The following is a 22408-nucleotide window of genomic DNA, read 5'->3' as shown; positions in this document are numbered from 1 at the left end:
CTTCCTGATGTCTGATCATCAAACACAGGAAAGGTGACATACAGCTGCTTGTCAGTGGCAAAAGAACATGACTTGTGTGTAGTCTTCTTACTGCACCTACCTCCCTAAAGATATACTTGGACTCTTAAAAGTTCCAGATGAAATTAATCAAAAGCTTTTAAATATGTTTTGTGGAGAATTTAACTTGTTTCCTAAATATTTAAATTTTTAAAATGTCAAGAGCATACTTGGTTAAGTTATCTGAACTTGACATTTGAAAAGCAATGACAGGTACATAACCAAAGGCTCCTAATTTCACCACACTGTACTTTCCACCTATATTAATAATTGTGTATGTTTTCCCTATCACTCCATCTTCTAAAGTAGCACTGCATAAACAAGGTTATTTAACTCTTACGGAGTGAAAGAAAGGGGCATTTATCAGAAGAAACTCAAGTAGCAAATGAATGAATCTATCCATAACTTAATGCTAAAATCTGACACTCTTTCCAACCACATTCTTAGCCTCTACTTCTCATTTTAGTACATAACTGAAGGGCAAGTACTTAGCAAAGAAATGCAAAACTACTGAAAAAAAATGTAAAGTCTGCCATTTCTAACTTTGTGATCACACAGCATATTCTATGTATTAAATAACTACTTATGCTGTTGCAGATACATCATGGTATTTCATTACAGTGTGTTGAGTCTCTGCTGCATCACTTCACAGATCAGCTGCAAAACCTGAGAGCTGTAAAGGAAGGACATAACTGGCCTGCTAGTAGAGACATTAACACATTTTTAGACCATTAGATTAATAGCTACATGCATGTATCTAGATATAGAATGAAAAACAGAACGCAGTACAAGAATGACAACTAAAAGTTTTTTTTTTTGTGTCCACTTCACCTCATAAATCCAATTTTTACCTGCAAATTCATTGAAGTGATTGCCAATGTCATAAGCCAGGTAGTTGTATCCAGAGTACTCATAGTCTATGAACTGCACATCACCTATGTGAGACAAGAGCAGCAACATCAGAGTCCACATCAAACGAAATCATGGCCCTAATCCTTTGGTGTCCTTTGAAGTTTTAGGGAAACAAACAAATAAAAAAAGCACATTTCTATCTTATTTGTACCCAGTTGCGTGCACTCAGATTTTACAAGGCAATACTGTTTTTAAGGTATGAGACTTCTTTGAATACTCATTCAAGAGATCTCTTAATAATCAGAGCTTAAAATGCTCTTTTTTTTTTTTTAAACTTTGATTAGCAGAATTTTAACTTCTACCACACGAGGGCATCAATTACCTTCAAAATGAGAAATATGGTAGAGAAGCCTTAATTTAAGCTTTACATAGAAATCACAGATCACTTTTTCCCCGACTTAAAAAATTACAGTCCTAAGACAAGTGTGCAACCATGGCAGACTAACATGTTGCAACTGGTTGCTATTTCCTTTTAGTATGTTGATATTCCTTGCTTTCTTCAAGCACACTTATAAAGCAAGACTTTTCTAATAGTTGCCCCTTTTTTGTTTTAAGTTGGCTTAAACTACTCTCAAGATACTGGTAAGACAATGCTTAAAACAATGAAGCTACCTACTATTGTGTAAATAAGAACTGACAGAGTGGTATCAGCCCCAAATGTTCCTAAATTACTTAACTTTTTTTACTAGTCAGTAGTTATCTTTGGGGAAGTTAGGAAAAGTGCTTCACTCAAAGATGTAATACAGCACTGAACCTGCTCAAGCACGTCTACATCACAGAAAGCTTTAAAGACATCAACAAGTTTGAATAACTACATAAAATTAGAGCTTTTTCATTTAAAGGGAGCAACAGAAAGGGAAGTAGTGTGCTATTCACAGTGGAACCTTAAAATGTAAAAGCTTACATTTTCCACACTGTGGTGAAGTGGCTAATGTTCACAGTTGCACTCGTCTGCCTCTCTACGCTCACTCTTTCAATGACTAGTTGCATATTTACTTTATAAAAACATACTTGTTACAATGAACAATCTTGTTAGCATCACTTAAAGAAAACTTATAGATACTAATGCTATTATATCTCTACCAAAAAAGCAAATTAAGAATAACGTTAAAAGTTAACTACTAGATATTTTCTATGCTGAGGATTAAGAATCTAATACTATGCCTCCTAAGAATTTATGAATATTGCACATATCAAATACAATAGCTCTATCAGGCAAACAGCCCAAGCAAGTTAACACAGAACAACTTTGTTAGAAGTGTTCCTTCTGTCTACGCAGTTCATCATTAGCATGTTTGAAACAATAACACATCTATGTTTTCCAGATGCATCCATCTTCTTGTCTAAGCACTTATAATAGTAGTTAAACCCCAAAACACTAACAAAATCATTTAGTCACAATCCTCCAAGTCAGATTTACCCTTGCTTCCACAGAAAAAGAGGATTGCTTACCAAAGTTATGAGGTTAAACCTTTTAGGCTCTGACAAACCAACATGAGAATGCAAAGTGGCAAGCTCCTCCCAGGAAAATCTTGCTGGCAATGGAAAATTGAAGGGTCTGAAGGGACAAGAAGTTTTACAGCAGATGCAGCCAAGATCTTATGATAGTGTCACAGACCAACTTCTGCCGCTACTCGACTGGCAGATTCATACACTTGCACGTGCTTGTGCTTCTCATTGGTTCTTTAGCACTTCTTTCAAAAACAAACACCTGTAAGTTACAAGCCAGTCAAAATGTACCGCCCAACCTTGGTTAATGCTCCGCAACACAACTGACCTCCTGATGCCCCCCACCCTAACATCATCAGAAACTGATGTATTCAGCTTTTCCCCACATTAGATAAAAACACAGCAGGTTAAAGTCTGCTTGTAAAGCACCAGCATAAGATATATCTTAAAATAAATTTCTTCAATATCTAAATTTCATCTTGAAACATACCTGTATGCGCCATTATGTTTGTTTTTAATAATAGACAAAATTTAATTTTTACTATAAATAATAGTCTTACGGAATAAGAAATTGAATCTAACAAGCTACAGATGATGCTGTTACCAGGCACTCTCCAATGGAGAGGCACAAAAACAAGAGATGTGAGAAAACATCAGCTCAGTGCACTTATGTAGCACTGTGCGTATCATCACAAGGCAGCAACAATGGCACATGTGATCCATAATAGATGAAGAAAGTTTGGCAACTCATATGTGGTAACACAAAACTCCAAAGTGAAAAGATCCTGCATTCTTATTAATCTCTTTCAGACTTGTGCTAGCATGGAGTTTTAACCACCTTCGTTTAGAAGAAGCATCGTTCTCATTGTTTAAATATCCACAGTATTAGAATTTCCTTTAAAGATTTACTGCAGTTAATACTGCAAAGCCACTTCTAAAGGTATGGTTACGCTACAGTGAAGCAGTTTGCTTCCAGGTTTTAAAGAAACATAGTGAACTGTACATCCCACTACTATCAATGTGAGCAGGGAGACCAATAATACAGTAGTCTGAGCAGATCTGTGTTTTATTGAAGGAGACTTTACTTAAAACTATGCTCTGTCATCTCTCTGGAGCAGCTCCTGTTGCTAAAAGAAATAAAGTTGTTGAAGAATATTTGCTTTTCAAGCACAATCTATCCTTTTCATCAAAGGGTGCCTACTACAGTAGGCAACACAGTCTCACCTACTAACATTGTATAAAGATACAAAATGGAACCCATGTTGTGTTTTATACACCTGGAATTCACTTTTCAAATAGAAGAAAAGGTAATCAAGAGGACATCTGTTTGATCTCCTCAGGGAACAGAAAGGCAGGAGAGTGATGACACCTCTCTATAGCTGCCCTTCATTTTCAATGGTTTAATGAGGTAAACACTTTAACAAGCAAGTACTAGCTGTAGTTACTACAGCAGGATGATATATTGAAAGTTCTCTCCTATCCTGCTCATCAGGTGAGCCCCTAACATCCTACACAGCAGCTTCAGAGAAGACAGTGATCCAGGCTACTACCTTTTCTGAAAATACAAAATAGGGTCACACACCCACAGAATAATTTTAATTATAAATACCCAATATATCTTTGCAAAATTAAAATAGGTTTTTAGATCAAAACTAGAAGCCTTAAACATACCTCAGTCTTCAGAAGCACTGAGCACCCACAGACTCCTACCAAAGATCATAGAAAACATTGGGTAGGCAGAGGGAATAAACAGAACAAAACTAGCCATCTACCTACACACTTAACTTCCTGGCAGAAGAATTTAAAACATTCAAAAAGAACACAGATATCGACAAAAGAACACAGGTATTTGGTCTTTCTGAACAGCAAGATTTGAGTACTTTTGGAACACATTTTGGATATTCCCAGCGTATGTTAAAAAAAAAATATTGAACACCATCAGAACAGGAGCTCTATAAATGTGCTATTAAGCATATTTTGATTATCTAGATGTACAAATTGCAATTAAGAGCAACAAGAAGTTCTGAGTTGTATCCTTCAATGAGTAATTCACACTGATAATTATTATGAGTTATGTAAAATAACACTTACTAATTTCATATCCTGAGCAACTGAGAATGGCCATTAACAAAGCAGCAAGAAGAGGCCAAATTCTCTCAGTCACAGCATGAGCAAATTCAAATCAGATAACTTACAATCCAGCAAATGAAAATAGCATTCAACATGCTATTCCAGTCTCATAAATAAAATGTAAGGACATGAGATTAATTCTTCTCAGAAGCAGCACGACAATTATAATTTTTCTTCCAAGTCTGAAAATTTAACATTAATTTAATCCAGAGTCCAAGTCTAAAAGCAAGGCACTGGGATAAGTTACTATCATTCTAACTGCACTGGACAGGAGTTTAACATCTGTTGTCAGCCTGCAGCTTAAAAACAAAAACATGTTGAGTAGATGACTTAAGCATTTACAAACACAACAAATACAGTGTTGTTAAAACCAGTAAGTTATTTTGTGCCAGCTTCTGAAAAGCTAGATAAACATTACCAGCACTGCTCAATCTTTAATGAACAGAGAAGGAAAAAAACTAAGTAATTAATCTAGAACACTGAGTCTTTCTCCTCAGTTCCAATTTAGGGTAAGCCAAGATATTGCTGACACAAGTCTCTCTAGATGATAAAGCAAATCTAGTAAAGTCTCAGCATCATCACAGCTGTTAGTTACCTTCATACAGCCAGGTGCCATTTCTAATGAAGCTCATCTTTGAAGATTCTATTTTGTGCTCATGAAGTTCTGTATACACCAACACAAGGTTTTGCAGTGCTTAACAGAACCCCAGCAAAACATATGTAGAATTATAGTTGAGACTCCCTCCACTTCTAAAAACAACATTCCATAGGATTGTACTAATGGGCAAATAGCTTCACTAAGCTTTTGCTCTACAATAAGAATGTAGTAAGGAAGAGCTTTCAAAGGACAGACATAAACATACTACAGCTGGCATTGAGGTTTGGTTACTATAAAAAGGTATCTGCTGTACCTAGATTGCAGAAGTCTTACAAGGTGCAACATTCAAACAAGTGTAACAATCTACCTATTTCAGATTTCCAAGTCTTCTTTCCCCAGCCAGCTTGTAGCCAAAGCGCTAGAACGTACACCTCCCACTCCTCCCCACCTTGTCCCCGACACTAAACACTCACACACTGGTAGGATTGCTCATAAGTGAAGCACTGCTGGCATTGTTTTTTCCTCCATTCTGTTTACTAAAAGAAAAGCATATAGCAGTTGTTTTAAAGTAGGAACTTTAAGTCTATTGACCATGAGAGCGAGCCTTTTAGAGGGATTCCTGATTTATTTCACATTGAATCATGGTTCTGCCATGAAAAGTGACTAAAAACTACTTTTTACCTCAATGGGTGATTGAGGAATGTTAAAACCCCAAGTAGTTTCAGCACTCAAAAAATCTACACAAGAACAACATATTGGTTTTGGTACTATATCACAATTCCAGCGTAAAATCACCATGCTGATTTTTTGATTCCTGGTCACTTACTTCACAGTTTTGACTGAAATATCAACAGTTACTGAACTGTTGCAAAGAATGAAGTTATTAAAAAGATCAAGTGATCCTTATTTCAGAAGGATCTTGAATATCTAACCTGATGAATTTACTGCATTCAGCTGGTCTCAGAGATATTAAATGGGAGGAAAGCTGTGCAAATGCAACCAATTTTACCACATCATTTTAGCATCTTGAAGTTTGCCTTCTCTGTTTATTTTAATATAGTATTTAATTGATTAATTTAGTAACTGAACCTCAAACCAATAAAATAAACTGAGTTTATACAGAAGCTTTATAGATTCTATTTGAGGCATTCTTTATTAAAAATATTTTGAGTTAGTTTATAATCAAAAATATATTTACTCTTTACCTAAACACCTTCAGCTGTTTGAATGAAGTATGTATTTAAAGCAATCTAAGATGCCTAAGTACCTCATGCAGAACATAGATGTTATGACTGAATGCAGTGCTAAGTATCACCAAAATACTTTGTCATGAAGATCTTTCCTTGCAGCAACACAATCACAAACCAGAACACCACGCAGATTACAGGAGATGTCTTCAGATTATTTTTTGTACTTGTATAATTTTTCTCCTTCATATGACTGGAATAGAATTATCATAAACAATGACAGACTTTGAAACCTAGTCATGCAGGCAGGCTACAGAAAAACTAATTAATTAAATAAAACCAAATGGCAACATTTTTCTCTGTACAGTAACATGTATGAGAACCAACTAATTCAACAAAGTAGTCTCCATTACATGGAGTCTTAAAAGCTCAAACTGAGTTCACCAACATTAAGGACATTAAAAGGGACACCACTGATGTAGCAAATGGAACTACAGAATAAACAAACTAAGCCACTACTTACTGCTTAGCTCACTACCTACCTCGTTTCTTGTTGTAAATAATATTCTTACACAACAGGTCATTGTGACAGAGTACCACTGGTGATCCTAAATTTGACAGTCTTTCCTTCATCCAGGCCATCTCTTCCTGAAGAACTTGAGGACTTGGAATTTCACTTAAAAACCTTTTCAGGTGTAAGAAGTTTGAGAGTTAATTTTTAGTAGTGTGTTCCATACCAAGCATCTGTAATGAAATAACTTAATTATTTTCCTCTACACTCTTATTTCAAATAATCCAACAGACGTTCTCTCAGACTGGGGCACTATTTCCCCTAGCACTACTGCAGACAAATTATGACAATATTCTATTTTGTCCTCCCCAAGAAATTCTTTAGATTATCTATTGTAAACATGACAGTAGTCTACTCAGGAATAGAATTTAAACTCAATCCTGCACATTCTTAAAGGAGCACAGATAAAAAGTTTACAGCATGAGTTTCATTCACTTGTTGCCCACGTTACAACACACAACTGCACATACCATATTTATCTAACCAGATTAAATAAGATTCCTTTTTTTTTTTTCCTCTTTAGTAACTGTAAATATACTTAGGTTGACATTTTTAAGATTTCTCAATTACTCCTGTGTAGAGAATTTTGTTTTAAAAAAACCCCACAACTGCCAGAGCATTTACAACGCAGAGAGAAAAGCACTTCATATCAATGATATCCAAGAAATTCTAGAAAGACCACTTATCTATAAAGAGCATTTAGGCTGGAATCTACTCATTAAGGAAATTTGATGATTCTGTACATACACCTTCAAATTATAGTTTTAGCTTTGAAGTCTGACTGTGCCTCCCTGTCACTCTAAACAGCCTTTTATTAACTTTGGATTTCAAACCAATTTTTGAATTTTTTTAGAAAAAAATTATATATATAATCTTCCATCCATCGCCCTGAAAAAATGAAACATCAGGAAAGCACACAGTGATCAAACACTTACCTTTTATTCACTTCCTCATCTGCAAACTCTGTGGGTATAAGAGAGAAGTATTTCCCCATCTTCAGCCACAGGTTAGATTTAGGGATCCATCCATTGTGAGCATGGATAGTATGGATTTTAGCAAGCTGTCTGGCAATGAGTCTTCAAAAAAAAAGTTTAAATTAATGTTACTTTTGCAATAGCCCTTATCATCTCCAGCAAGAGGAGAGGACAACAAAAACATTTAATAGAAATGTGATAAAGAGATCCGACAAAGAAATCAACAAGAGCATAAACAAGAGCAGCGCAGCCCACAGGGTAGCATTTTTAAAGCCTCATAACATCTTTAAGCAGTACCATGTGTGAAGCACTAACAGGACAGAAACTGGAATTCAGCTACACCATGTATATTTGACACGTCTACTCTTTGACCTGCACATCTTCTGAAGACTTGATTTAAATTATTTGAAGCTTTTAGGTATCAAATACATTTCAGCGCACACATGAAAAGCTAAGAAAAACCTTAAAACATCAGCATTTCCTATTTGCTGCTAACATAAAAAACGTCTCAGCGAAACATTTTGAACCTATTCACAAATGAAATACACTAGAAATAGAGCTAGGATTCACTTTAATGAAACCCAGCCTCTCTAACTGCACCACGTTAAATTATTTCTCAAACATCAACATTCAAGTACTGAACACACACAACAAGTGAAACTTTAATGTGTATGAAGTCTTCTGTGAGAGCAGCAAGGATCATCTTTTCGTATGTGAAGTATCACGATTAACTTTGCAAAAGCAGTGAACCAACGAAAGTTTCAAAGTCAGCTTCACACAGGCTTATAATAACATTCACTTTCTGTCTGCTCATAAATTAAGCCTGAGATCCCTTGGATTTGACAATACGTCATATATACTTCACAGAACTTGTATAATAAAATAATTAAGTAAAAAGCTTACCTGAAAATATCAGGATTGCATACATGCTCAGGATCCAGGGCTTCTCCCTGCATGAACTCGTAGCACAAGCCATTGTTGAAAGTACAGTACAGCTGAGGTGCACAGCCATGGGCCTGCAACACACGGAAACTCTTCACTTCTTCATCACGGTCAACTAAGAGCTCAGTCTTGTTTCCATAGATCCTAACTAGAACTACATCATCTGTTATGTCACCCACGTAGCAGCCAATTAATTTATTGGTGATTCCATCAGTAAACAGCTGAAAAGTAAAACAACACATTGCTTAGTTTTGCATCTTTATTTCCATGGTTCAAGAAAAGAATGCAAGGTTACTCTTTGGCTTACAAGCCTGAGATTTAAAGAAAATCAATCTTTAAAACACAGGAAAATCATGAAGAAAAATACGAAGTTTTTCCACGTAACACACCAAAAGAAAATAGGCCAATGTAAGAACATGCTACAGCGACTGCAGAAACACTACATGTAAAAGGCAGTAGATGAATATTTAATGCTGTAAAACAAGTTCTCACATAACCACTCTGAAACTGATGGTTTCAATTGGCTGAAATCAAAGCCTGAACAAGGTAGCAATCCCAAAATTGTTGTATCGTGAACACAGGCAGCACAAACAATTTTGATGCATTTCAGAATTCCGTATTTGCTGTTAAGCGCACAAACAGTAAAAAGATATTCCTGGAGTTCTCAAGTATTCCTTTTAACAAAGTAGAATTGAGGTAAGACACAGTCCAAGCTCAGCGTTATGTTCCCACTAGCCGTGAGGTATTACCACTTGAGAACAAGTCCTAAAGTCACTTTCGGCTCCTCTACAAATGCAAAAAATCACTTTGAATTCAAGACCTCCATTTTGAGCCTCAGGTACCACTCCAAGTTTAAGAGCTTCTGACAAGACTCACTCTTTCCATCATTCTACTTCATAACTGGTTCATGCCATTCAGGAGACAAACAAGCACTTTAAGTCTTGAATGATAAAGACACACACAAAAGCAGTTTTTTAAAGCCCTGCAATTTACTCTTGATTCAGAGACCAGCCTAGTGACAGATGCCTGAATAGACAGGAGGTGAGGCAAGTGACCCTCCACAAAAATAAGTAAAAGCATTACATATTTACATCTAATGACAACCTATTCCTTGCCCTTCAAGTAACAGTGGAGGTATGATTGCATTAAGTTCCCAGCTACCGAAAACAAGGAAGAAAGAAAGAAAAACTGTCACTAACTACTGCCCCTCTTTCAACTTTTGATGATGAGACTAGTCACTAAAAGAAGCTGCAGTTCCACCAATGGTACCAGGTAAGTTGGCTAAAACCAGAGTTACTAAGAAGCTTTGTGTGCACACTTGCATGTAGCCAAACATTTGAAAGCAACACAGAAGAAATAGCAGTTCTCTCATCTTTTACAACCTGAGGAATTTTACCAGTTTAGAAAATAGGTGTTCAGTGCTTTGAAACTTTGTGCCTTGTCAACACAGACTGGGCTTTTGCTGGATGAGCATTATCTGTCTTAACTCTAACTTCTAAGTAAGTGACTAAGGGGAAGACATTAACATTTTCAGGTGACAAGCACACTTTCAAACAGCCAACAGCACAGGCAAAAGCATCAGCGTTCATGACTACTCAACAGCCCTGTTGTTTTAAACACGAGAAGTAAGCAAAGTGCAAAAGAACCTTTCAGTATCTTCCACTGGAATAAATGACCAGAAAGTAGCTTCAATTAGGTTAACATATGTATATAGGTACACACTATTTCCACTTCCGTAGGCACCTTACAATCTTAACTTCCTTTTTTTAGGAGGCACATTCATCATTAATTCTCATTCAGTAAAATCAGGCACACACAAGATACAAGCAGATTCACGGTTCAACTACCTGTACATTTTCAAACTATGGAGGTACTTAGCTGCAAGCAGCTTTTGCTTTATCTGTAAAGCAACCTGTAGACTCCGAGGAATCTCAGAAATTCATAATTGTAATGAAAGCCAGAAAAGCAAATAAATATTGAAAGCTGTTTATCAGAATTAGAATAATAAGCATTCCACAGAAACAGTCTGAATTCCTTATTTAAAGGTATGCATTCAAGCTTCTCTCCCGTCACCACTGCCGTGTTTCCTCTCCCTCCAGCAGGAAGTCGGATGGTTTTGGCTTTTGGTGACAGCACCCCATGCAAAATGTGGCCCTAATTTTGAAAAGCATAGCAATATTGGAAATAAACTACCACTCGTTTGAACAAGTCTCATGGATTTGGAGAAATCAAGCATCAGGAACAGTTGTTTGATTTTTATATTATATATATATTTTTTTCATTTAAATCCTAAGTAAAAGATCCTGTAATCAAATCTACTATTCAGAGGGAGAGACAAGACTTCACAAAAAAAGATGTTATATTTAAACTATCATGCCTTGCTTTCCTCAGAATCTTTATGTGGTGAAGCAAAGAAGCTCAGACAAAGTAAAAATGGAGTGGGGAATCAATTTCTCATCATAGTGACAGAAAAAAAAAACAAAAGAAAAAAAAAAACAGCACAGCATCCCTAAATAGAAATACAGAATGGCAGAAGATATGAAGGCATTCTATTTGCTTAAACAGCTACCAACACTGAAACGTTTACAAATAGGTTCAGCAAATCATGCTTTTAATCTGCATGTACAGAGGCCAATCATAAAGCTGTTAGACTACTTACGTAATTCACTCTAAAATGAGGACTTTACAATTTATGGATATTTATTATCATCTATTATTTTAATTATCCATTACAAGAGATGAATGATAGTCTTTAGCAATCTTTTGAAACAACAAAATAATGCACTATTAGGGAACTAAAAAAAAGAGTTCAGCACCATGTCTACTGATTTTAACAGCAAAATGAATACGTTTATACTCTAACATCACTCTGTTCTTTTGCTTGACTCTCATGCAGATGACACAAATGCTCTAACATAAGAAAGATGCACTTGAACTACTAAACAAGATTACCTGGTTTGTCCAAGCAGATTATTTTTGTGTTTCAAGCCATGAACAACTCCATTATAATGCACAACCTCTTCCCTCCAATCATTACAGAACTGTTTAGGTCAAAAGGGACTTTTTGTGATCAGCAAAGTACTGATTCCAACATATTTTAGAATACAATCAACTCAAACCACCAGAACCTAGAGCTACTTGCTTCTGAAACACAGTGATGTTGGAAGCATAAGGCAAGTATGTGTCTGGTTCTCAGAAAAAATAACTTACTTAATGATATCCAAACATACAATAAGTTTACTAAACCAGGGTGAAGACCTTTACCTCAGAAGGATTAATGTTTTCTAAACACAAGCACCTGACACATAGGCAGGTCCTGATTTGTCCCACAAAGTACCTTGAAACAGGCTGCACAATCTCTTAACAATCACACCCCTGCTGGACGTCCCTGAGAAAGCAAGTCATAACCCCTGCCCCTGTAAAGAAGTCACTCTGTGGAAGCGCAATCCAGAACTGCAGCTGGTGCTAGGGTGTTTAATACATCACATACCCTGACCAACTTCTACCTGATCCTGTGAAATAGCATCTCTCTTTGCCCACTCTTTTTCCCCCAGTATATATTCACACTCGGACTCAGTTCCGGTCTTAGTCTTGCACAGGTACATCAACATCTCAGCTAGCATCAGACAAAAATCAAAGGTCAGGCAGAATTTGAACACAGGGAGGCAGAAATAAGCCACAGATGTTGATGCAGAAAGCTAAGCGCAGGGTTGATACTTCGGACTGCCACAGATGGAGCTCAGGAGCAGAAGGTGATTCTGGCACCAACTTGTTATTCTCACCAGCAAAAGAAATGGATTAAGTTACACTATTATTTTGACACTCCTGTGTGATAAAAGAAAGATCATATTCACAAATTCTGAAAACCCACTGTTCAGTAACCAGCTTGCTTGAGTAGCAAGTGAACACCATCCCTGGCAACCCATTTTAAGAATGGGCAGACTCCTGATAGAGGAGCAAAAAATGTAACCCTGCTACAAGAAAGTAGTTGGAAAGTTGATCCTATTTGTAAGATAAAGTCAAACTCATAAATAAGAAACTTCACTCACGTCCAAAGTCAAGCACGCAAGACAAATGGTGTAGGTGCATGGAGCAGTCAGTGCTCTATGACTAAGCACTTCATAACTGCCAAGGAAAAGGTTTTTAAACCACCAAGAACACAGTTTTGAGACCCTGATTTGTCTATAAGCAATAGCACAAAGAGCGCAATACCACCACCTGACAGAACAAATTCTCAGCTACAAAACACTGTTTTCAACATGGCCACCACCACTGGATACACATTTTCACCAGTGATGAACAAAAGCATGCACACTGCAGTTGGCAAAACCTGCGTCAGCAGAAGTGATCCACTCTAGCTGTCACCACTGCTTAAACACACCACCCACTGCGTCACCATGCTCACAGTCCCTGTTCAGTCTCCTGTTCAGTCTCCATCAACATTCAGCAGGAGTTGATGAATGTCACTTGGTGCAATGTTCTCCTCACATGGAAGAACTCGATTCTACATCACTTCATATGTACTTCTGTGTCAGACACTGCTTTGTCAGACTGCCCCTCTGCTGCCATCTGTCACACAGGAACAACACGTCACGAAATACTGGTGAGAAAGTTCAGCCTCTAATGCCATACGATCACCACCCACCCCTGGCATCAAGGACATGATATAATAAAACATGACATAATAAAATGGGAAGCATTACTTTAAGAGCAGCTTAGCATTAAAAAAAAAAAAAAAAAAAAAAAAAAAAAACCTTGCAATCAAACTTGCCTTTCCCTCTATGCAGAACATACTATGTAGATAACTAGGTTTTAAGTCATGAGAAACAGCAATAGCATGTAAAACAAAATAAGAATCTGAAGCTTCCCTGTACTGGTCAAACAAACCTCTGGCAGCTGTACAGCTTTCGTCACACTGCACAGGTCTGTTATCAACTCCAAAATAAGCCTGATTAGTGTTAATAAAAGAAAATCACTACAAGAAGGAAATTGGCTTCCCTCAACTGATAATTTAGGAACACTACTTCTTATTAGCATGTATTTGTAACATGCTGCTCCAAGTAATTATTTACACTCAGGAGCACTTTATTTCTCGCTTCTTAAAAAGGTAGTTTGCTTACTTTTCCAGGGACAGCATTCAGAGCAGATGATTTTTTTCATGATGTAGTATAAAAATATGTTGTCTTGCAGTAAAATAAAGTAATACTTTATTCTTTTGTTCAGAACATCATTAATGATGCATTTTAAAAAATCCGCTTAGAATCTCTACCCTGAAATGCAGCAGAGCAAAACAGCAGCTCTTTGACAAAAGCACGAACAGAGAATGGACTCTGACTACAAAGATAAAAAATTACCAGTAAACTCTCAGTTGGAAGAAAAAGGAAAAAAAAAAAACAAAAAAAAAACCACAAAATGTTACATACACCAGGTAAGAAATTCCTGAAATAGATCAAGAAATACGGAGAACCAATACAGAATCATAGAATTGCTCAGGTTGGAAAAGACCTTGAAGACCATCAAGTCCAACCACAACCTAACCAAACGTAGGTTATGCAATACAATAGCAGCAGAGAAAACAACCGAGTGACCAGAACGATCCAAAACCAAGATTCTGGCCCTCCAGTAGCCTGCACAAATTTAAATGTCACTATACATACTTATCACACAATGGTTGAACCTCCAGTTGATGTGACTCTACGCCAAAACTGAGTTCGGACAACATTCTTGGAAATGATATTTATGTTGCACCACCACGGGCAAGAATGGCAGGAAGAGACTGAGCTTTAGGTAAGGTTCTCTAGCTCTTGGGAAAAAATACAAACGACTCACTGAAACACAGAGCAAACGTAAGAAAAATACAGAAAACATATCCAAATGCACTCACAGAAACCAGCAAACAGAAACATGACAAACTAAACGGGTCCAGGAAAATCAGAGAAACGTCTCTGAGACTTCAAAAGCACTTTTAGTTTAAGAAATGATCAGGTTATTAGATTACTGATGCTGGATACATTCCCATCTCACGTTTAGAAGCGGTTCAAGACAAGTTCTATCTTATCCTACTCTTTCAGGAGGTCATAGGAAAAAAAAATGAAGAATTAAATTATGATCCCACGGAACTGCTCCATAAGAGGAGAAATACTGAAATAAACACTGTGGAGCTGTATAAACAGAAGTGATGTCAAGTTTCAGCTTAAACAAGCAGGGATTTTAAGCAAAAAAAACTTTTTCTCTCAAAGAGTGGTGAGGCACTGGAATGGCTGCCCAGGGGAGTGGTGGAGTCGCAATCCCTAGCAGAGGTGAAGAGGTGCCTGGGTGAGGAGATATGGTTTAGTGCTTGTGGTAGCAATGGTGATGGGAGGACGGTTGGACTAGGTGATCTTATAGGTCCTTTTGAACCTTGTGATTCTATAATTCTACAATGTTCTGCTTCTGAATCCCAAAATGAACTAGAAGATCTTCAGAACGCTATACCATGTGCTTCTTTAAATTAAAGCACTAAATCTGTATTGCACAGTCTATACACGTACATCCACAAGATCACATCAGCCAAGAACTCTAGGAAAATATAGGTTTTAAATCCCACATATTCAAGGAAAACAACAGCATCTGCAGCTCTCCAGGAACTGGAGCAATACCCTTGATCATAGCACTTGACATCTGAATGACACCATGTCTGCTTGACTTGGACACTCAGTTGACCAGGAGCAAGCATGATTTGGTGTGAAAAACACTGAGGCTCACAGGGAGCCAGTACATTAATAGTGCCATTCCATTATCAGTTCAACTCTAGGCTAGATCAACAGTTTTCCACTCTCATGGCACTCAGCCACAATAGAAGCATGGAGAAAGTGACAGTACTACTTCTTACACTACAGGGTATCACAAACACTCTTCTTTGGCTACCAAACAATAAAGCCTGAATAATTCTTTTTTTGGTGGTGATGGGTTCTTTGTTTGGATTTTTCTTGAAGGTTTTTAATTTCACATCCTACACATTCTCAGTATGAAGGTCATGTAAAATTACAAGCAGAAACCTATTATAAAATACAAAGGCTGTTCCAACAGTAATGCCTCCTACTTTATTATGCAGGCCTGTGAAGTCAGAAGGCAGATGGTGGTGGTATGGCAGTAGAGGTCAAATCTTCCAGCCAATACTCCACTGCATTTTGTTGCTGTGCAATAGATGGCAGCAGAGGGGGTGTCTGACACAGAAGTGCAAATGAAGCAAAGGCATGGCATTAAATTCCTCCATGCAGAAAAAGTGGCAGTGACATCCATCAATGCTTGCTGAATGTTTCTGAGACCAAACAGTGGATGTGAGCACAGCGAGGCAGTGGGTGGTGTATTTAACTAGAGGCATCTGCAATATGAAAGACAAACTACCACTTTCCCACTAAGAAATCATGAGAGTCTCAATCAACTCATTCACACAAATGTGCAGATTATAACCAGGGAGGGAACTCAGTACACAGAGCTGAGTATCAGCTTCAATACATTAGAAATGATGGTGACAACGTTGGAATATCACAAAGTTTGTGCCAAGTGAGTCCCACGAATGCTCGCACAGGAACAGAAAGAACACTTTAAGCAAGTTTGTCAAAATCTATTAAACCAATAGAAGGCTGATGATAAGAGTTTCCTGAATCACATCATTATTGGTGATGAGACATGGTGTCAATCCTAGGAGACAGAGTCAAAAGGGCAGCACATGGAGTGGCAACATGGAAATTCCCTACTGAAAAAAGTTCAAGATGCAACTCTCAGTGGGTAAAGTGATGTGCGCTGTCTCTGGGAATAGGAGTAATTTGTCTGGATTTCTTTAAAACCAGAAAAAACATCAACTCTTAACTGCTAAATCACAACGCTGAAGGCTCAAACTTCCAGACTCAGGACAGATGGGAGGACAACCTTTCTCCTGCAAAGCAATAATACCAGGTCCCATACCAGTCTGAAGACCATGGAGTACACTGCCAAGCTTGGCTCGACTGTGTTCTAACACATCCACCATATAGTCCAGTTTTAGTACCTACTTACTTGCATCTGCTTGGGCCAATGAAATACAGACTGCGTGGACATTTTCCTAGCAATGATGCCAGCACTGAAACAGTAGGTCACCTCCATTGGAGCAGATTTTTTTAAGCATGTCATGCAGGCTCTCGTTCATCACTAGCAAGAAGGCGTAGCTAATGGTAGTGACTAGGTTGAAAAATAGTGTTTGGTACCTGAGTTTGCTCTACCAAACAGTGTTATGGTGCTCTTTATGGCTATTCCAGTTTCCATGGAAATAAATAGGAGGCATTGCTTTTGGAATGACCAATGTACTACAGAGGCATCACCTTATACAAGAACTAATCCTGATCTAAATGAATTAAACAAGAACAACTGTTATCTTCTACGTTGGAATAGATTTCAAAGAAAAATTAAGCATTTTTTTAACTTCTTTCTGAAGAACGCTCTCCCAAGAAGGCAGTTAACATCTGATAACCAGTTAAGACTTCTGAAGAGGTGAATTGCTTTAGATCTTTTTAGAGACTTCATGATTTTGATTAAGAGCCATAGGGGAAAAAAAAAAAAAAGAAAAAAAAAAAAACAACCAAAAAACCTGAACATAAAAGGTGTCTAAGATTTTATTTTGACTCAAGAATGAATTCGTGGCTTCTCCCTCAGAAGGCTTTGATGTGAAAATGGCTGTCTAGCAGTAGAAAAAAAAAAACCCAGAGGCTAAGGAGGAACATCTTAGGTGGCCCTTTTCCTTTCCAAAATAATCTCTAACATTCAGAACAAATTATGTGCCATTACATAGCTAGATCATAGGCTGTGACTAAGCAAGTATTGATTACCTTTAACTAGAACCAGAATCAGCAGTACATACATCACATCTAGAGCAAACACAACTGGGTTACGTCACGCTCAGTGATGTGGCAAATAAACTAAGACCTCACCACATGAAAATGATTGCTGCCACACCCACTGATAAGGGAAAAGCTCATTTACAACTGATTGAGTTTATCAAACTTCAGACACTTCATGAGAATGAAGAAACCAATCAGCAGATGACATTTAGTACTGCTCCAATATTCCAGCTGCTTTGACATTGAATTTAAGACGCACCCCTTGATTAGCTTTGCCATAATGCATCAGCGTAGCATATTTCTTCAAACTATTTTTTTCCTGTTTTCCTTCAGTCACCCTTTCTCTAAATATAAGAACTTTCACAACTGTTGAAAGATCGAGATGTCCTAGAACAGCCACGCAATAAAAATCATAATGTTGAAAAAAGTAACAACACTGAGATTTAAAAATAAGGTTACAATTTACATCATTTTCCATGATACTCATTTTGTTTTCATTATTTCAGGGTTCTGAACTCCATATACAGTTTAAGTAAACCTAAGTATTTTAAGTCATTCGCATTGTTTATTATAAAGAAAATAGCAAGACCCACACATAAACAGAACTGAAAGCAGCCACCAGAAAATACTGACCACAGAAAAGCTACTGAGCACAAGACAGGAAGGAAAAAGCAGACATATAGGAAACTGATAAATGCAAAGGCACATACATTCTGGTACTAAAAGCAGTACTAAAAAGCAAGCAACATTTCAGTATATGAGGGAGAACCAATCGTGAAACTTATTTGGGCACAATACAGAACCAAGTCAGATGCTTGCAGGATTAGAAAAAAGATAAGTTTTACTGAATATATGAATTTCCCTTACTAAAAAAAAAAAAAAAAAAAAAAAAAAAAAAAAAAAAAAAGGTTCCCCTTGTTCCCCCTAGGTTTGGGGAAGGATGAGCACCATGTGCTACGCACAATTTTAATTATTTCAGACACTCAAATCTGGCTGCTGAATTTTTGGCACGTATAATGCTATGCAAATAACCAATGCTTAAATTAACATTAAGGCTCTTCAAGAGTAAGATCAGGCATCCTTTATAACGATAACTTCAAAATGGGAAGAAATAAAGACTGCATTCCCCATTCCATAGCATTACACTACAGAGAGACAATCACGTATTAGCCTACTGATCCTTCTTTATGACTTGACCTAAAAAACCCTTAATAGGTCATGGGATAAGACAATCTCAAGTCTGTGCTTATGGCAGTGGTCACCAGTTTTCCCATATTATAAATGAAAACTGATTCTTCTTCAAAAACAGAATTTCATCTCCATGAGATGAGAAAAAAAATTCGTAAACTACGATTGCATTTTCACAACCTCTTTAAGGCAGTAGAGCTGAATGTAATCACAGCTCTCTCAACAATTTAGAGCAAATTGGCAAGGATATAGAAATTGGCATGCTCACTTTCACTAATCCAGAACAGCATCTGAGTTTTGAAAGGCATTTTATTTTATGAAATCCAAACACATCCTTCCCTGTAATTCATTATAACTAATTTCTGGATTCAGCAAGCTGCGAGCATACAGCATGAGCTTGAAGCCTCCAGAGATCCCTTCCAACTTGAACTACCCTATGATTTTATTACTAAAATCACACGTTATAAATTCAATAGCTACTAATGCAAAAGGCCCATACTGGTTTTAATGACAAAGCTTTCTGCAATCATAAAGCAGAGAAAGTAGATCTCAAGAACTTAGAGAAAATACTTTTTAGGCAGCTCCTCCCACAACCTCTAGTGACAACTGCACAGACAAAACACATGAAGGTCAGAGTTCAGACAGAAAAACTTGGCTTTTCCTTACCAAAATGTAAGAACCTGAGTACCTAAGCTTGTTTTGTGGTGATAACATTCACAGGTAACTGGACACTGAGGAGTTACATTACAATAAACCACCTGTGATTCAATAAGCAGCTGGCAACAAGTACAGATTCTAGAATTTTAAAAATAAAGCAATACTACTAGTTTAAGCACTACTGAGATTTTCATTCTGTGCCTCATACTTACTTGTGTGCCATGCTACAATATCAAAAAATTAAACCATTAAATCATGAATATTTTAACTTACAAATCTTAAAGAAAAGATTAAGCATAAAGATGTTTTAACTATGCTGTCTCACAACTGTGTTGCTGGCTAAGCAGTCTGACACAGAATGGTACATTTCTTATTTATTTTTTTAAACCACTAAAAGTTAATTAATTTAAGTCAAACCCTGGACTCTTCAACTTCCTACTTGCCTTTTTGCCCTTAGAATGACTTAAAGCAAAGGCAGTTAACAGCACAGCACAGATGAAGCTACATCTACCAATGTTTTTTGTCTACTTTGCTATGATGCTGCTGTTTCAGACTAGTCAAGCATATTTTTCATGCAATAAATGATTCTCAGTTTCACCTCCCTCCTAACTACACAGCCACTCTAACAAGGGGAATGCAGGGCAGACCATACTTGGAACAAAAGTAGTTACGCTTTATTTCAGCATATTACTATATGCGACACATGCATAACCACATTCTTGCTTGTTACATACAGACAGCTTTAAAAGGGGACTAACGAGTGAAACTAGAAGGCTACTGTAGAGCTTTGTGAGCAGGACGCTCTTGTTCAGCTACCAGAAAGAAAAGGAAAAAGAAAGAAAAGTTAGTAAAAAAGTTTCAGTTTCAAAGCAACAAAGAAGCAAGAATCAGACTTTTTTTTTTTTTTATACATACAAACACTGAAGCATAGCAGCCCATCACTTCACTATGGCACTGTCATGCATCCGTATTCTACGCCAATGGCTCTTATACTGCTCTTTACTCCTTCTTTCAAACTAGGTGGTGTAGGAAAGAAGTGGGGTTGGGTTTTGCATGTTTTTGTAGGTTTAGCCTTAAAAATAATAATAATAATAATAATGCATACTAGAGCTTTCCCAAAGGGTTAGAGCCATCCCACACAAACCTGAAAGTTTCATTTCTCAGGGTGCATGAAAGAAAGAACATTTTGTTGCGAAGTGTCCCCACCACTGAACTAGAATAAAAAATCATGAGCAGTGCTCTGTTCAGCACCCTTCTTCACACTGTAACGCTATTTTCATTGTACATCATGATATAAAAAATACCTCCCTGAAGAACGATGTTCTACCTCCAGTGGGTTTGTGTTTCACTTATGTCTGTAGCCTTTAAGGAAATTACTTGGAAGCAGTGTTACCTTCATTTTCATATTAAGTGAACTGTGCAAGTCAAATTTCTACCATCACAGAACTTCAGAGTGCTCAAGTCAATTTGTGTGTTATTACCATGACGTGCTCAGTTTCACTGCAGCGGTTTGAAGAGAAATAATTCTCTGGAAATGAGAAACTTTACCAAAATCCTCAAGCGCTGCACGCTGTAACTGCTGGGTCACAGAGTTGAAGGGCACAGCGCAAAGCGCCCACCTGAGCACAGGCAGTACATGAGCCGCTGCTTCTCACGACTGTACGCATGTAGTGAAGATGCAAGCAAGGCTAGGTGAAGTATATTCTAGAAGCACAAAGCAACCAATCCTCACACAGATGATTCATCATAAATATGAATGATTGCTCACCTAGCTCAACACCAGGCGAGGCTTCGGGGCTGAGAGGCAAGCAAGGCCGTTAGCGAGGCTGATACCTACCGAGATACCGCTGACACGGAAGAAAAACGCAGTGACCCAAGGCTTTTATTGACATTTATTACACGCGAACACGCGGGGCGCGCCCGCCTACGGCTCCCGAGGAGCGCCTCAGCCCGCGGCGCTGTTACCTCAGCTGCCGCCCCTCGTCGCCCTCCTTCCCCGCGGGTGCTGGGAGGCGCAACCCGCCGGCTCTGAAGGCACGGCGAGGGCAAACCATCCCCTGCCTTCCTTCGCCGGGCTCGCGCGGGCAAGCGGGGCGGAGGCAATCAAGTTGCAGAGTGCGGGGAGCGAAAGGAGGAAGAGGAAAACGAGAGCCGGGGAAGGGGGCAGGGGATGCTGCCGGCCGCCACGCCCCGCCGCCGAGCAGCCGAGCGAATGGGGCTCGGCGCAGGGGGCTGCCTGCGGAGAGGAGGGGGAGGGGACGGCGGCGCGGCGGCTCTCCCCCGCACAATGGCCGCCCGCCCCCCTTCCTTTCCTTCTCTTTCCCTACCCTCCCCAGCCTCAGAACACCACATCCCCAGCCCGCCCGCCCGCCCTCCCGCGCGGCCCCAGCCTGCCGTACCTGCAGCGTCACCTCCTCGGGTCTCCAATGGGGCCGCAGGCGGCGCAGCAGCTGCAGGGCGCCCTGGCGGCAGCCGGGCCCCTCCCGCTCGCTGACGGTGATGTCCAGCTTAGGCACCTCCGGGGAGCCGGGCGGGACGTGGATGTAGTTAGACATGGCGGCGGGCGAGAACGACAAGGACGCGCAGCTAGCTCTGATGTCTCCTCCGCGGTGGAGCCGGCAACTGAGGGGGAAATTTCCACTTGGGCTCTCGATAAAGCGGCTCCACCTCCCCCGGCTGCGGCGCGGAGCAGCTTGGGAGAGCGAGCGGGCGGGGCCTCCGGCGCCCTCCCCTCCGCCGCTCCTTACCTGCCTGCCTGCGGCCGACCGCCCGCTCTGCTCCCCCCCGGCCCGCGGGGCAGAGCCGATGGGCGGCTCTTGGTGGGAGGGCGGCCCCGGCCGAGCCAGGCGTGAAGGAATGCGGCCGAGGCGCGGGACATCCCGCAGCCG

At 39.0% G+C, this 22408-nt stretch overlaps 1 protein-coding gene across 1 annotated transcript in view; it reads right to left on the bottom strand.

The window, feature by feature from the left end:
• Nucleotides 1-22200, bottom strand: part of ETNK1 (ethanolamine kinase 1) — a 29797-nt gene extending 7597 nt beyond the window's left edge. Inside the window, exons 1-5 of the mRNA XM_052690515.1 lie at nt 21920-22200; nt 8782-9041; nt 7840-7980; nt 6876-7018; nt 909-992 (exon numbers count right to left, since the gene is read on the bottom strand). Of these exons, the coding sequence (XP_052546475.1) occupies nt 909-992; nt 6876-7018; nt 7840-7980; nt 8782-9041; nt 21920-22075 (784 nt within the window). The 5' untranslated portion in view covers nt 22076-22200. The remainder of the gene's footprint in view (nt 1-908; nt 993-6875; nt 7019-7839; nt 7981-8781; nt 9042-21919) is intronic.
• Nucleotides 22201-22408: the final 208 nt, after the last annotated feature.

This window comes from Tympanuchus pallidicinctus, unplaced genomic scaffold (assembly GCF_026119805.1).
Source record: "Tympanuchus pallidicinctus isolate F22 unplaced genomic scaffold, pur_lepc_1.0 scaffold27, whole genome shotgun sequence".
Lineage (NCBI taxonomy): Eukaryota > Metazoa > Chordata > Aves > Galliformes > Phasianidae > Tympanuchus > Tympanuchus pallidicinctus.
The sequence above is the reverse complement of the archived record's forward strand: the minus strand, read 5'-3'. Positions and strand labels throughout refer to the sequence as shown.